Source organism: Phocoena phocoena, chromosome 11, assembly GCF_963924675.1.
Source record: "Phocoena phocoena chromosome 11, mPhoPho1.1, whole genome shotgun sequence".
Taxonomy (NCBI): Eukaryota; Metazoa; Chordata; class Mammalia; order Artiodactyla; family Phocoenidae; genus Phocoena; species Phocoena phocoena.
Genome location: NC_089229.1, coordinates 100575416 through 100591833, shown reverse-complemented (window position 1 = coordinate 100591833; position 16418 = coordinate 100575416). Strand labels below are relative to the sequence as shown.

At 58.9% G+C, this 16418-nt stretch overlaps 1 protein-coding gene across 1 annotated transcript; it reads right to left on the bottom strand.

The window, feature by feature from the left end:
• Positions 1-880: 880 nt before the first annotated feature.
• WNT5B (Wnt family member 5B) lies at positions 881-13045 on the bottom strand. The gene is made up of 4 exons (XM_065887492.1): positions 12960-13045; positions 11657-11904; positions 7044-7336; positions 881-1478 (listed from the first exon to the last, which is right to left on the bottom strand). Exons 1-4 carry the CDS (start codon positions 13043-13045, stop codon positions 1020-1022), a joined length of 1086 nt encoding a protein of 361 aa, XP_065743564.1. The 3' UTR covers positions 881-1019.
• Positions 13046-16418: the final 3373 nt, after the last annotated feature.

Below are 16418 nucleotides of genomic sequence, written 5' to 3'. Positions count from 1 at the left end.
GTCTCCATTCTCTCGCCCTCTTCCGTGCGCGCACCGTGTAGCAGGGTTCCAAGGATCAGATCGAAAATAAAAGGACCCATGAAACATAACCGTGTGTCCAAGTAAGGAAAGAGAAACTTCAGTGGAGGGTGTTTAATGTCAGAGGGAAACTACATCTGGGGCACAGGTGAAGAGCCCGCAACAGGCCGGCCGAGCATGGCCGCACCTGCCCCAGCTTCCCGCAACGGGGAGGGCCGGCAGAAGCATCAGAGCGTCCGCTCCCTGCGTGGGAGCACGGTGCCATCCGCCCTCGCCAGTCACCACCTGGCTTTCTGCAGCTCGGGCATGGAGAGTCCATGTCTCTCCTGACACATTAGGTCAAACGACCCCTCCCTCCTGGTGCAGGTGCCAGTGAATCGCAGAGGAAAATTAATTCTCGCTGGAAAGGCAAGCCCCGGAGTCTGGGGAGGAGCTGTCCCTCTGTGGTCCCCAGAGACGGCATGGGGCCTGTCCTCTTTCCTGTAACTGTGGATTCTGCAAGTACGCACACGGACGAAAGTGCAAGGAGGCACTGGGCCTCTCATGGAACCAGTCGGTGCTCTGGACGAGACCCAGAAGATGCCAGGCGTGAGGCTGGGTTCCCGTCACTCCACGGGGCCGCCTGGCCCAGAGGCCAGGGTCGCAGGGCAGTCACCCACCCAGCAAAGACTCCAGACATCATCAAGGTCCCCCTCCAAGCACCACCTCTGTCCTCAAGGCCGCGGTGGGTAGACAGGGAACATTCCCAAGTCCCTACCTCTTGAGAGTCCCCACCAGAGGCGGGGACAGAGCCCTTTTCCCACCCACTGGGATCAGAGAACCAGCAAAATCCAATCCTCCAAGATTTCCAGCGTCTCTTAAATAGGCTTTTCCTTTCCGTTTTCTTCCTTCAGTTATTTACCATCCATCCTTTTCTTTATACAAATATAAAATAGATTTATATAGATCTAGATCCTATAGACTCTGCAGCAGCGCGGAGGAGCACAGGAGAGCGGCCCCGTCTACTTGCAGACGAACTGGTCCACGACCTGCGTGCACTTCTTGCAGCGGACGAAGCAGCACCAGTGGAACTTGCAGTGGCAGCGCTCGGTCTGCACGCTCTTGAACTGGTCGTAGCCGCGGCCGCAGCACATGAGCGCACAGCCGTCCAGGCCCTCGGACGTCTTGTTGCACAGGCGGCCCTGCGTGCCCAGCGAGCCCGTGCTCTGGTCGCGCAGGCAGTAGTCCGGGCTGGGGTCCACGTAGACCAGGTCCTCGGGGGTGGGCTGCTTGAAGCGGCTGTTGACCAGCTCCAGCTTGCCCCGGCGGGTGATGCGCATGGCAGCCGCGCTATCGTACTTCTCCTTCAGCTGGTCCCCCACCTTGCGGAACTCCGCCAGCTGCAGCCAGCAGGTCTTGAGGCTGCAGGACCCCGAGACGCCGTGGCATTTGCAGGCCACGTCTGCCGTCTTATACACAGCCTGCGGGGAGAGGGGGAGGAGAGAGAAGGGGATGAGAAGGAACATCCCTGACGGAAGATGCCCAGAGGCTGGCTAGGGCGAGTGCAGGAGAGGGCCGGCAGGGTGCGTGTGCGGAGGGCCGGTTTTCCAACCGTGTCCAAAGGTCCTTCCAGGTTGAAAGTGGATAAAAGGAACAGCACACAGAAAACTTCTGGGGAGGTGACGGCCATGTCTGAGTCACTACCAGGATGGCACACTTGCCCTTTTTATTACCCATTTATTATCACCTGAAATTTGTCACAAGAAATGTGTCGTTACCAGCAGGAAAAAAAAAAAAAAAAGGCTATTTCTATCTTGATCAAAGTCTCAAACAAATAAAAAACAACAACATGAGTGTAGCTTTTACACGATATGGAGCCCAGTCCAGAAAAAAGAATCAGCCGTACCGGGAGCCTAGAACAGAGACCGCTGGCACGGCCCTGGCTAGCCGAAAGCTCTCCACAATCCTGTCAAGTCCCCTAAGAATTAAACGGTCCCTTTTTCTATGTTAACAGTTGCTCACTAGCTCTACAGTCATCGGAGCCTCACCATAAACCACAGCACATTGTGACAAGACACCCCCTGGGAGTGGCTGTGATGCAGGGGAGGGGCAGGCCCTCTGCGATGGGAGAGCAGACCGGTGGGTCCATCTTAGGGCGGATGTCTTGGAAAACAAATCCACCCAGAAGTCACTGAACCACGAAAATGGGAGGGGACCTGAACGTGGGCTACCCCAAATCCAAATGGGAAGGCAAGAGCAGACCAGAAAGCTGCTTACAAAGTGCCTTTCAGCGAAAGCATACGGATGCATTGTGTCAACTAGCCCTGGCAGCCGGCCCAGAAGTGCAGATGGCAGGATAAAGATGCAGGTCCGCTGCCCAACATTTTCTTCTGCCACAGCTATTGTCACCGACGCAGGCAGGACTCATTTGTCGAGGGTTTCTCTCGGCTTTCTTTTCAAGAGTCCCCAGATTGTGTCTTTATCCAGCACTGCGGCTGGGACCACTGCAGGTGCGAGAGAGAGCTTCAGCTGCATGAGCTCCTATTACTCCTGTCCAAACTCTTCCTGGTTTTTTTCTGGTACAGAACTATTCCCACTATTTCCGGGTGGAGAAACCGTCGCTCTACATGAGGCTCAATAAACTGTACAAGGGCCACCCAGGAAGGGTTGCTCACCAAACTTGGGGCTTAAAAACGGATTAGGGTGGAGAAGTCAGGCAGGCCCCTCCCCAAGGTTAAAGGCACCAGCACTTGGCTGGCAGCTCCAGGCCAAAGGCAGAAAGGAACTGACACCCCATTCCGACAGGGACTTCAAAGACGGGGCCCGCAGTCGTCCTCTGGCGCAAATCCCCCGGGTCTGAGCTGGAGCCTGACATTCCTTGGAAACGGTCCTCGGTTTAGAGAGGGATGTCAGGCAGCTGGTGCTGTTAGAAGAAGGAGGAAACATTAAGGGCCTAAAACTGTGTACCCGACACTGAGTGACTGGGGGTGAGGGATGGATAAGCATCTCCACGGGGAGATTTGGGAGGGACAGGAATTTTAGTAAAACAAATCCGGAAGGGAGAGCGTCACTGACCCTCACTATTTAGACGTCCATTCTACCTTCTTCTAGGAAGAAAGACAGCGTAGAGACGGTTATGCTTGTATTTTAAATATTTTACTGTTGCTAATATATAGATGTTCCTCTTGCAAGAGAAGGAGGTTGGTCATTTTGGCCCTTGCTGCGAACTGAAAAAGCAGGAGAATGTTTTAAAAGTTTTCTTAGGTCTACAGCTCGCCCCCTGGCAGAGCCCCTTGCCCCTCTTCCGCATCTAATGGTGTGACGGAGCTCGGTCACTGGCAGGAATGTCACAAGGACGAGGCAGCTTTCATCTAGAAAATGCTCAGAGGCCCTTGAGTGACAAGGCAGTATCAACCCACCGCCCCTGGCTTCAGTATTGTAAAACAGGGTCACTAGAGGCTCTCAAAGGCCAAGAGAAATTTCTCGTAAAGTATGCCCGAGATTTCCTCTGTGGTCAAGATGTCAGATCCTAGATACCCTACCCTTTAAAAAGATCTGGTTGTAAAATACCCGTCTAGGGCATTTTCAATGCCGGCCACCTTGTTTCCTGAGGAAGGTTCTGTGTAGGTGTCAGGAGGTGGGAGGTGATTGATGGCGAGGCCTGCTCCTTGGAGGGGGGATAAGACATAGAGAGGGACAGAGACTCCCCACCTGGAGCAGATGGACGCCGGGGAGAGATAAAGGGCTGTGCAGAGGTGAGGAGACTACGGGGGCAGAGAGACGAAGCCGGGGAGGGGGTAGGACAGGCTGATGGAAGGCGCAGCCGAGATAAGGGCTGGAAAAAGCAAACAAACAATTAAGGGTGAAGAAATGAGGAGCCAGCAGAAGTGGGGCCGGATGAGGACGAGCGGCTGGGCACCTCCGCATCTGCCCCGGGGCCCCAGGCAAAGCCTTCCTGAACTTGACCTCTTGCTAGGAGGTCACGGGGAGTTTTCCCTGCATGGTCACGTGCGGGGGTCCCCCGCTCCTCAGGAGCTGGAGTGAGCAAAGTCTAACACCTCAGCCAGGTCCGCAAGGCTCCACTGTGCTCCGCAGAGACTGCCAGCCACGGGGGATGGGAAAGATTATGGGGGTACGTGGTGTTTGAACTGGGACCTCGAAAAATGGGTAGAATTTGGGCATTCAGGAGATAAAGTGAAGACCCTAACCTTTTTTTTTTTAAATCAGTCTCTCACGGTTAGACTCCCAAAGACTGGCAAACGGAGAGGAGGTCGTGGGAGACTGAGGCAGCTCCACAGATGCCCTCAGAGCAGAAGAGTTCTGGTCTCTCCACCCGGATTTATAGCACGATAGCCACAGATCAGAGCGACGGCCCGAACTCCTGACACGCCACAGCTGAACACCCATATCTGGCTAAACAAAACTAGCCTCTGGGCGTGGCCTCTGCAAGGAAGATGCTGGGCGATGACCAATTCTAATTTTGACTTGACGTCACGCTAGTGATGGCGCTAGGTTTACACACGGGTACCATGTTCTACCAGCACCACAGGACGCTAAGTCACAGAAGAGGCATTTCCAATCCCCTTCATTTGATATGTGCTCCTATGAAACGAGTTAATTTTTTAAGAAATTAATATATTAACACTTTTTAGAAGTATATCCATGTCCTGTTACTGAGTCACCAAGGAACCAACATTAAGTTTCTGAATTTACTTCTCCTCCAGAAACTGCTGCTCCTGTTTTATCGTTAGCTCATCGGCCTCACTAAGTACCTTGCTGGGCCCCGAGCCCGGGCTTGACACAGACCTGAGTGTGGACAGCTCTCCCAGAGAGAGGTCTGTGTGGTTTCCTGAGAGGTCCGTGGCCCCGGCCCTTCGCCAGGAGGGCCTCCTGCCACCCAGCACTCGGGCCTCAGACCTCTGTCCAGGGAGATCTGGACGCACATCCACGGTGGACGCCTGAAGAGTGGAAGACAGCTTCTGGCTGAGCGAGGCCTCCAGTCGGTAGCAGAGGCAGACCCCGTCAGGGCAGACCCTGCTCAGGAGAGAGTAGCAGGCCGTGTGCTCAGACATGGGGGCTTCCCGAGCAGGTGCCGGCAGATGAGGCCCGAGCTCTCCAGCACCCGTGCAGGAAGCCCAGAGCCCTGGCCCAGGTGTACTCTGCACAAGCAGTAAACCCAGCTCTCCCCAAACCTACATTTTAGTCTCCACTGAAATTGAGCTCAGAAGACCCTCGCCTCTTCCACGAGACTGATGAGACTGGGCCTTCAAAGGATGGTTGCCTTCCACAGTTCCACTTAGGTTAAAGCACCCAAGGGCGTTTGCCATCAGTACTGAAGTGTGCTTTTGGACTGGGTCTCGGGATATGCATGATGGCAGCGCTGAAAAGTCAGCTCTGCTTTACCTGAGCCTCTAACAAACCGCAAACCCTAGACGAGGCCTGATGGCCTAAACTTCCAATCATCCTAGCTGTTCAAACGACACAGGAGGGGCAGCCAAGACAAGAGGTGCCTGGGATTCGGTGACGAGACTGCACCCAAGTCCTACAGGCACGGATGTCCTGTGGGGGAACAGAATAGGCTAGAAGAGTGACAACTGCGTGTGTCTCGTGGGAAATGGAGCCTTTGGAAATCAAGGATGAGTTCCAGTGTGGGAATCTAGGTCAGCATCGTAAGAATCTCTGTGGTCAGACTCAACCCCTTCCTGGACCGGCTGCCGTGGCACAGCAGAGCCCAGAAACAGCCGATGGTCTAGTTGTCTGCGGGGGTGGGGTCCTTCATCTGGGTGTGTGTGGGGGCGGGGTCCTCCATCCAGGTGTGTGTGGGGGGGCCCTCCGTCCAGGTGTGTGTGTGGCAGAGCCCCCTGTCCAGGGTGTGTGTGGGTGGGGCCCCCTGTCCAGGTGTGCGTGGGCAGAGCCCCCTGTCCAGGGTGTGTGTGGGCAGGGCCCCCTGTCCGGGTGTGTGTGGGCGGGGCCCCCTGTCCAGGTGTGTGTGGGCAGGGCCCCCTGTCCAGGTGTGTGTGGGCGGGGCCCTCCGTCCAGGTGTGTGTGTGGCAGGGCCCCCTGTCCAGGTGTGTGTGGGCGGGGCCCTCCGTCCACGTGTGTGTGTGGCAGGGCCCCCTGTCCAGGCTGTGTGTGGGCGGGGCCCTCCGTCCACGTGTGTGTGTGTGGCAGGGCCCCCTGTCCAGGTGTGCATGTGGGCGGGGCCCCCGTCCAGGTGTGGGGGGGGCGGGGCCCGCCATCCACGTGTGTGTGTGTGTGGCAGGGCCCCCTGTCCAGGTGTGTGTGTGGCAGAGCCCCCTGTCCAGGGTGTGTGTGGGCAGGGCCCCCTGTCCAGGTGTGTGTGGGCGGGGCCCTCTGTCCAGGTGTGTGTGTGGCAGGGCCCCCTGTCCAGGGTGTGTGTGGGCGGGGCCCTCCGTCCACGTGTGTGTGTGTGGCAGGGCCCCCTGTCCAGGTGTGTGTGGGCGGGGCCCCCTGTCCAGGTGTGTGTGGGCGGGGCCCTCCGTCCACGTGTGTGTGTGTGGCAGGGCCCCCTGTCCGGGTGTGTGTGGGCGCGGCCCTCCGTCCAGGTGTGTGTGTGGGCGCGGCCCTCCATCCAGGTTTGTGTGTGGCAGGGCCCCGTGTCCGGGTGTGTGTGGGCAGGGCCCCCTGTCCAGGTGTGTGTGGGCGGGGCCCTCCGTCCAAGTGTGTGTGTGGCAGGGCCCCCTGTCCGGGTGTGTGTGGGCAGGGCCCCCTGTCCAGGTGTGTGTGGGCGGGGCCCTCCGTCCAGGTGTGTGTGTGGCAGGGCCCCCTGTCCGGGTGTGTGTGGGCAGGGCCCCCTGTCCAGGTGTGTGTGGGCGGGGCCCTCCATCCAGGTGTGTGTGGGCAGGGCCCCCTGTCCAGGTGTGTGTGGGCGGGGCCCTCCATCCAGGTTTGTGTGTGGCAGGGTCCCCTGTCCGGGTGTGTGTGGGCGGGGCCCCCTGTCCAGGTGTGTGTGTGGCAGGGCCCCCTGTCCACGTGTGGGGGGGCGGGGCCCGCCGTCCCGGCGCGCGTGGGGCGGGGTCGCTTACCCTCCGGCCGGCCTCGTTGTTCTGCAGGTTCATGAGTACGCGGCCCTGCTCCTCCGAGCCCTTGGCGAAGTTCTTCTCGCGCTCGCGGGCGTCCACGAACTCCTTGGCGAAGCGGTAGCCGTAGTCCACGTTGTCGCCGCAGCCGCCCCACAGCCAGTCCCGGGGCAGGTCCTTGGGCCGCGCGGCCCGGCTGCAGCCGCACGTGGACAGCTCCCCCTCGCGGCAGGCACGGCTGATGGCGTTGACCACCCCGGCCGCGCTCACGGCGTAGGTGAAGGCCGTCTCCCGGCTCCCTGCGGGTGGACAGAAGACGGGTGAGGCCCTCACCCCCTGCCGCCCCGCCAGCCCGCACCCCGGGAGGGGGCACGTCTCCCTGCCGAGGCCCCCGGAGTTAGAAAGCGCCCTGGACCAGGAAGCGAAGTTGACTCGTCTGCCCGTGAGCCCCTTCAGCCCCGGCCTGCACCTCATCCCTTTCGGAGAGGTCGCCCCAGCTGTGCCTTCCTAGGAGGCCGGCCTGAGTGGACGGGAGTGGGGGCGTGGAGGCACTGGTGGACCAGGTGGGACGGTCGGAACGAGACTGGGCACAAATCATGGGACCCACAGTGCAGCTCTATCCTGGCAAACACCTCTCCTTCACAGGTCTGTTTCTCCCCCTCCACGAGTCACACATCTGTCCTTTTACGCCTGTATTATCTAGCTGGACAGCGGCCGAGACCAGGAGTAGAAATGAACTAGGATGACAGAATCCAGAATCGTCTGGGCCGTTTCCCTCTGTCCCCCGAGGTCCACACTGCCTCCCACCCCGACAGCACTGGGGGACCACCTCCACGGTCACTCAGCACGGTCTTTCTAAACGTCCAGATCATTTCCTGTAAAAAATCCAAACTGTGCGGGCTTCCCTGGTGGCGCAGTGGTTGAGAATCTGCCTTCCGATGCAGGGGACACGGGTTCGAGCCCTGGTCCAGGAGGATCCCACATGCCGCAGAGCAGCTGGGCCCGTGAGCCACAACTGCTGAGCCTGCGCGTCTGGAGCCTGTGCTCCGCAACGGAAGAGGCCGCGATAGTGAGAGGCCCGCGCACCGCGATGAAGAGTGGCTCCTGCTTGCCACAACTAGAGAAAGCCCTCGCACAGAAACGAAGACCCAATACAGCAAAATAAATTAATTAGTAAAAACTCCTATCCCCAACATCTTCTTTAAAAAAAAAAAATCCAAACTGTGTACTTTATTGCTATAGTGAACCACTTAAGAACCCATATGATGGATGTCCTACTTCAATAAAAACGTTGATAAAAAATAATACTCAGGGACATGCAAATCAAAATCACGAGACATCACTTCACACCCACGAGGATGGCTATAACCAAAAAGGCAGGGCTTCCCTGGTGGCGCAGTGGTTGAGAGTCCGCCTGCCGATGCAGGGGACACGGGTTCGTGCCCCGGTCCGGGAAGATCCCACATGCCGCGGAGCGGCTGGGCCCGTGAGCCATGGCCGCTGGGCCTGTGCGTCCGGGGCCTGTGCTCCGCAGCGGGAGGGGCCACAGTGGTGAGAGGCCTGCGTACCACCGCAAAAAAAAAAAAAAAAAAAAAATGCTGAATTGTACCACACATGAATTACATTCAGTAAAACTGTTATGAGAAACGATAAATAATACTCGTATGGACTCAGGTATGGAGGGAGGGGAGGCATTCTTAGCAGGGAACTGAGATTCAGTCGTGATCTCAGCGATTAAGCCAGGCAGGATCTTCTGCTCCCCACGTGCCCCCTCTTCTGAGCCTCCAAGGTCAGGGGTAGCCGTCCCACGATCCTGTCTTGGCAGGTGTTGAGGAAGGCAGTCTGCAGTCACTGCACCTGGCCCTACTTCTGGATGGTCTAGGTACAACACAGTGGAGTTTGCAACCAGAACAGACAGGGCACGTCAGTTTTTCTCCAGTAACCAGGGGTCAGGAGAAGCACCAGGGAAAACCAGGTGACGTGGGAAGCCACCCTCATGGTTCAGCCCTCGGGACTGATGTGTGAGCCAGTGTGAACCACAGCCAGAGACAGGATCTGTGGGTCTAGGGAGTTAGACTATGCGAGCTCCCAGGACGGTAAGATGGCCAAGGGGTCTTAGGGAGGAGGGACTGGGCACCCCTTTGAAGGAGTCATGCCTGAGAAGTCTCCCTAAAACAGTTCCTCAACTCCCAACCTGGCATCCAGGGACCAGGAGGAGAGTCTGAAGCCAGGCCCAGATCTACACTCCATCCGCTGTGAGCATCGCTTTTACAACACGCCTTGGAGCATCGGGTAGGGTTCCCAAGGCCACCCACTCCATCTTTTTAAAATGACTCTAATCACCAGAATGTTCTTTCTTTGAGTAAGCTGAAAGATGCCTCCCTATAACTTCCCTTTTCTGGAGCTAATCCCTCTTCCATTTGACAGCCCTTCAGGATTTGAAAACAACGAATATGCCTTTTATGTTTTCTCTTTTCCAAGCTACATATGTCTGATTTCTTCCACCACCGTTCTTTAGCAAACACGCTTTGCAGAGCTGAGTCACCCCTCTCAGAATTGCCTTTTAAAATAACATTCCTGCAGCTGAGCGTAACCCTGCAGACGTCAGGGCTCTGCGGGTCCAGCCCACCATGTAGTTGGATCCCGGTCTGTCCCGGTGAATCCCCTCAGGATCCCCCGTGGTCACTCTGTCTCCTTTGGTTGGGGGCATCATTCGGCCCTGGGCGCAGGCAGCTCTGCCTTCCTGGGGCAGCACGTGGGCCTCAGGGAAGCCTAAGGACAGACCTCGTGCAGCTCTCGGCAGCAGAGAACTGGGGGCGTCTCTATATGTGAAACAATACAGAGAGGATAAAGGCTGAGAAACCAGCAGCCAGGGAGCTCCTGAGGGGTCGTGAATCTTCCCGGGACACAGAGACAGCAGGACAACATCACGTCCTCTGTTCCACAGCTGCCCAGCTACCCGCAGGAGCCTCCCGCCTCCGTGGCCTCCCTCGCCTCCAGGCGAGGTGCCTGGTGCCCTCCAGGCCTCTCTGCTGCCCTCTGGTGGTGGACGCTTGCAGTGGCTCAGAGGAAGGAGTCTCAGAAGCCACCCGCCAGACACAGGGAGAGGACTCGCCAGAATGCCTGGGCCCAGCGGGAGGCGGGAGGACAGCTTCCCAGGCAGCAGAAGCAGAAGGGGACGGTGAGAATAAGGCAAACAGAGGGGTTCCATATGTAGCAGAGTAGGGCAGAGACTGGTAGCGTCTGCTTTCCCTGGTCACTCCACCACGCAGACCTGCACCCCACCGAGTTTCTGTTCCCGACACGCCTTCTTCCCTAAAGCAAAGCCGCACTTTCGGGCCTTCACGCAACAAAATTACGAGAAAAGGATCTGGCCAACGTCAGGCATTCACTAGGTCCCAAAGAAATATTAGTTCCCTGACAGTGATTAGGGGATGCCTCTCTCTACACCTGGGCCATCCTAGTTTCCTCACCTGAAACCCAGCAGGCAGGGAGGAGAGTGGCTGACCAAGACCCTCACCAGGAAGAAGGGAAGAAGGGACAGGCACTAAGCATATTTGAGAAGAACTGATCAACTATGAATGAGTCCCATTTGACCCCCAGGCCTATTGTTTCGGGAAAGTTGCCCAGCAGGACTGTTACAGGAACTCATGAGAATTCCTTTCAAGGGCCTTGAGTTGATGCTGAAGGAAGAAGAGAGAAGCAAGGTTCAAAGTGTAATCTCCCTGGACCTCACTTCTCAATGTGGGGCAGGGAGGGAGGGGAAGGGGGTCAGGAGAGGGAGGGGCCTTCGCAAAAGCGCAGAATCCCTAACTCCCCTGGTCCCGGCCTGCTGGAAACCGCAGCCTCAGGGAACTGCAGAATGTTGCCTTCGGGGTGGGGTGGGGGGGAAGCTGTTCGGGGAGAGTGTGAGCCGGGACCTGGTGCTCTAACACCTTCCTTTTATGGCCCTGGGGATAAGAACCAGTAGAATAGGGCCGGATTTCTCAATTTCTTGCCAGGGAGGGGAGGATTGCATTTCAAAAGGACCTAAAACAATTAGACCCCAGATCACACCTCCATCTAAGCAATAGGGTAGCCGAAGAATCCTCGGCCGGGAGTGGGAGAGGGGACAGGACGGGAATCCAGGCGGGGGTGGCCCTCTCATCTTCCTCCTTCAGTCTGCCCCTCCCCACCCTCATTTTCACACACATCCCCTTTCAGATGAAAAAGCCGGGACTGGATCTGGGTCGGGTTAATGACAGCCATCGCCAATTTGTCCCAAAGTTTCTCTCTCTCTGTGTCCAAGTGGAAGAGGCAAAACTCTCCAGACACTCAGGGCTGCAATTTTCAGCTCTCTGCCCACAGCTCTCGAGGAGGCCCTGGAGCTGAGACAGGGGTCAGTCGTGGTGGGCGGGCTTCCCGATCCGCTCTAACTCGGCTTAGACCCCCGCCCCCTGCCCAGAGGGAGCGCCTCTAGGCTCCCTGCTCGGGGCAGGGCGGGAAGCAGAGGGCCAGCTGACCCCGGGGGCTGGGCGCCGGCACGCCACCCGAGACCACCCCTTAGCACGCCGGTCCCCCGTGGAGCCCTGGCTCCCAGGCCGGGAAGCACAGCTGCTCCAGCCCCACGCCCCGCTCACCTATCTGCATGACTCTCCCGAAGACGGAGGCATCGTCCACGGTGCTGCAGTTCCACCGCCGCTGCCGGAACTGGTGCTGGCACTCCCTGATGCCCGTCCTGGCCCCCTCGCCTATGTAGGCCATGTGCTCCTGGTACAGCTGGCACAGCTTCCGCTGGCCGGCGGAGAGCCCGGGGAGCTGGCTGCACACGGGCTGCGCCCCGATGATGAACACCTCAGGCCTCTGCACCGGGTTCATAGCCAAAGACCTGCAGCAAGAGGGCCGGGAGTGAGCGCAGCCCAGGGGCAGCAGCAGGCCTCGCACCTGACCCCCTCCCAGGGGGGTTTTCCGCGGGCAGGCCCTGAGCCGGGGGCTTGGGAAGGAAAGTCACCCAAAACCGAGTTCCTGCCTTCAAAGGGAAACTGAGGCACGAACGCAGGCAACGTGTGAGATGTCGAATGCCCGAGACCACCTTGGGCGTCTGGATCCACAGTGACCAGACAGGGAGGAGTGCTCCGAGCTGGGAGAGGGCTTCAGGGGGGATGACCGGAGTGGCCTGCCGGGTGGGCGTGCTGTGCGTGAGGCCGCTTCTCTGCAGGAGGCGCGGCCAGGCCACTGTGGCCCAAGCGCAGGATGTGTGCGGAAAGCAGTCCGTTCCTTTCAAGAGAACTCCCCTTAGGCCTTTAAAATCGAAACCAATTTACATACCTGGCCATATACTCTAAAAGTCTGCACTTCCTTCTCTGCCACACGGCCCCCGACCCTGCCCTGTAGGGCTCTCCCGCTCATCTAGCAGATATAATAAGGTGCTAAGTCAGAGAGGAAGGCTGCGGTTTTGCCATCTGAGCAAAAAGTGAGAGCAGAGCACAGACCATGCCAAACAGGGGATGCGGGGCATGCCTGTCATTCCCCTGTCCACCTGGCAGTGACAGTAATCTTAACAACACAAAAGGAAGCCACACATGCTGCTGCAAAGCCCTCATCGGGTCTTCAGACTTAGAAACTGGGAATCCTACTCTCCTTGCCCTCACCAGCAGGAAAAAAAAAAAATCAATATTCGTATTGATCCGAGAGCAACAAAAGAGCTGTTTCTAACAACCCATGGAGACGGAGGAGGTCCAGGGAAAGGGGACTGTGGACAGGATCAGAGAAAAAGCCAAATGAACTAATCCTTTCTCCTCAGGGAGCCTTTACATAACGCTGGGGGCTCGAGAGAGAAAGAGCTGTGCCCGTTCTCCTGGGGTTGCTGAAAAGGGAACGGCCCCTTCGCCCCTCTTCTGTGGCCCAGGGGGCCAGGCTGGGAGGGCTGCAGCCCGCACTCACCACCAGGAGCTGGCCGCGGCCCGAAGCGGGGCCCAGCAGGCAAACAGCGCAGCGGCAGCAGCGAGCAGGGCAGGCGGGCTGGGCATGGTCCGCCCGCGCCCCCCGCAGGGCCCGGGGAAGACCCCGGGGGCCGACGGCTTCCGAGACGGGATCCCTGGAGAGAAGAGGCCAAAGGGAGCAGTCAGTGTGCGATGCAGACCAGGGGCACCGGGAGGGCCTGCTTCCCGGGGAAGGTCCATCTCTCCCCAGCCTCCCGTCCCACCCTCTCCTTCTCACCCTGGGGGTCGCTCCAGCCTGGGGAGCCCTGCTCAGGACCTGCTGCTTAAGGAAACAGGGGACTGAGAGACCAGGAAAGGGAGGAAAGCAAGGCATTTCCAGCGCAGAGCCGCTCCGGGCGGCATTTAGGGAGATGCTTTGGCTGCTACTATGCACGCCTGCCCTCCTTCCAGAACGTCCAAGGAGACAGGACCATCCCATCGGCTCCTCCCAGGGGTGTATCTGTTGCGTGCACCTAAAGACACCTGGCGAGTTGGTTACCTACAGCCAAGCAGGAGCCTTCGTTCTCAGTCTGCACCCTTCTCCCGCTAAACGCGGTTTCCAAAGCCCAGCCCGAGTCCACCGGGACAGACCGTAGAAGGGAGGGACTTTGCACTTTCTCCAGCCAACTCCTCTGGGAAATGTAAAAGCTGCCCCCAGGCTGTGCCAGCGGTAGCCCCTCGGTGGCCCATGCCTCCCCTGTGCCCTCCAGGAGGGATGGGTTTGCCACCCTCGCATCAGACTGCCTGCTCCCAGAGAACAGCTTTCCCAGAGCCCCTGGAGACAGACGGACCCCGGAGCAAGCCTCTGGCAACGCAACCCCACCTCCTCTCCTCCCTGAGCCCCCATCCAGGGCGTGACCACACCCCCAGGGCCCCTCAGCACCCCACCTCAACGAAACCCCCGCCCCCACACTCCGAGACCACCCCCATCTCACCGAGCAGCACAGGGCCTCCTGGCTCTCCGGGAGGGGCTCTGGGTCATCAGCCTGGGAGATATCTCTGTCCCGGGGCCACCAGGAGAGGAAGGTGGCCGAGCAGGGCCCGGGGGAGCTGGGGCACAGCTGTCCCCACCCCCTCCGGGCTTTTCTTCGGGAGGTCTCCGTCGGGGCGGGGGCACCCGCGGGCAGGTGTGTCGGGCTGGTGGGGGGCAGATCAAAGCCCCTTTGTCATGCAGAGCCAGCTCGGAAATGATCCGGCCTGGCGGCCGCCGGCGGCGCCCCACACCCTGCTTTCCTAACAGACCTCGCCTCCTCTGAGAGAGGCCCTCCCCCCATAAAACCTCCCCGTCCCCCAGGGCAGGAGGTCTGTGAATGCACCGACAGGGCCCAGAGATGGAGCAGAGATAGAGCTGGCACCAGAAGCTAATGGCTTTATGGAGGGGAGGGGACCAGGGCCAGAGTGGGAGGACAGGAGAGAAGCTTCAAAGAGTTTGCTTGTGCAAACACCCTCCACCCCACTACCAGCCCTTCTTGGGGGCTGGAGGGCCGGGGCCACTCCCCCCCCCCCCCCGGTCCTCTCCCTCCCCACACCCGCTCCCGCCGGCCCATCCCCACCACCGGGGAGCTGAGTTCTCTCTCCCAGCTGGTGCCCCTTCTCATCCCCAGGCCCCTCTCTCTCATTTCTGTGCCACCCTCGCATCAGGCTCCCGTGAAACCTCTCCTGAAAGTCCCAGGTTCACCGGAGGCCACGCTAGGCCCGTTTCCGAGGACAGGAGTCGGTCAGAGCGGCTCTGACCGCTCGGCTCCAGCGCAGGCGCTGAGGCCAAACTTCCCCGAGCCGCTAATCCCGCCCTCGTCAACATCGCCCGAGGCGGGAATCACTCGGGCGGCTGTTCCCACCACCCCGCGCTTTCCAGCGAACTCTCGGCTCATTAAAAAATATATGTTTTAAAACTTAGCAAAGGAAAACAGAAGACCCTAGCACGTGTGGTGGCTTCTTTCTCTGCTTTCCAGATGTCCGGCACCTGAAATTAAACACTTGTCCCCAAGTGGCACACACAGCAGCCCTCAGGACCCGCTCTCTCCCACGGACAGACGTGACCCCCCAGCGACTGGCCTCATTGGCATGGGCAGAATGGAGACGTCTTGCCCCACCCGGCTGGGGAGGAAGGAGGCCGTGAGGCCCACGGTTTGGCCGAACGAGCGAGTGGACAGGGCAGGATTGGGGGCGGGGGTCCAGGGTCTCTCTCTTCGGGGCCAGGGGAGGATGCCACATTCTGAGTCAGGACCCCTCCTGAGGGTCAGAACGAGCTGGTCAGACATCTCCTCTGCCCGCCTGCCGCATTATTTTCATTCATTCAAAATAGTCGTTCGCCAAATGCGTCTTGGCGGCCTGGTCATGTGCCAGAGATACAGCCATGAACAAATAAGTACGTCATATGTCAGGTCCAGTGAACCTCGAGGAAAAATCAAGGGGGGACAAAGATCCAGAATGAGGGTGATGGTTTACCCTGTTTAGGGTCCTTGCGGGGAGCATCCCCCAAACCACTGAGTGGCCAGGTGGGGTGTAGCCCTGCTGTACTCGGGCCCCTCCGCGCACGTCCAGGGTCCTTACTGAGACCACTTCACTGTCACAGCCAAAGGGGTGCATATTTGAATTGGGACTTTTCCAGCCACAAGTTTTCTTTCCCTAAGAGGCCGTGTCCACCCCGAGCAGCTGGGAGACCCGGAGAGGGGCTTGGGGGCTGGGGCCGACGCAGCAGCTCCGCCCTTGAAGGGGCATCCCCTTGCTGTCCACACACGAGAGCAGTGATGCCACAGAAAACCCCACCCGTGGGACAAGCGCCCACCAAGGTCACTGGCTGTTCACAAAACCACCCCTGGCTGCTCAGGACTGGCCTCCCCCAGAGCCCGAGGACTCAAGCAGCTCAGGTGTCCCCTAGGAAGTGATGTCACCTCCCACACCTGCCCCCTGGCCCCAGATGGGCCCCCCCCCCCGGAAACCTACCCAGAAAGAACAGCTTGCAGGGACCCTTTTCCAGGTCGCCACTGGCTACTTCTTACTCTGCGACCCAGCGAGGAGCTGCTGCCTTGTAATTCAAAGGCCATTTGCAATTTTGTTAACAGTCCTGGCACAGCAAGTAGACAAGCTCGGTCCCTGTGTGAACTCCTGGCTGCTGTCCAAGTGCTGCCCTTGGTCCCAGGAGTTCTGCGGAGGGTGGGGGCTGGGGAGGGGGTACCAGAGCTGCAGGCCTGTGCCTTCCCTCCCCTCCCCGCTATCCCCCGGCCAACCTGGCCACTCCATTTCCACCTCTGCAGAGAAAGGCTCCTCATGGACCGCAGGACACCCGACGACACCTCCTGCAATGCAGGTGCCCTCATCCCCCTTCCCCACTTTCCAGGAAGTGCTCTCTGCTGTCTAACCCACGGGGCTCCAACACCAGCTTTCCTGCAGCACTGACTGTGCGTCATAATGTTTCCCT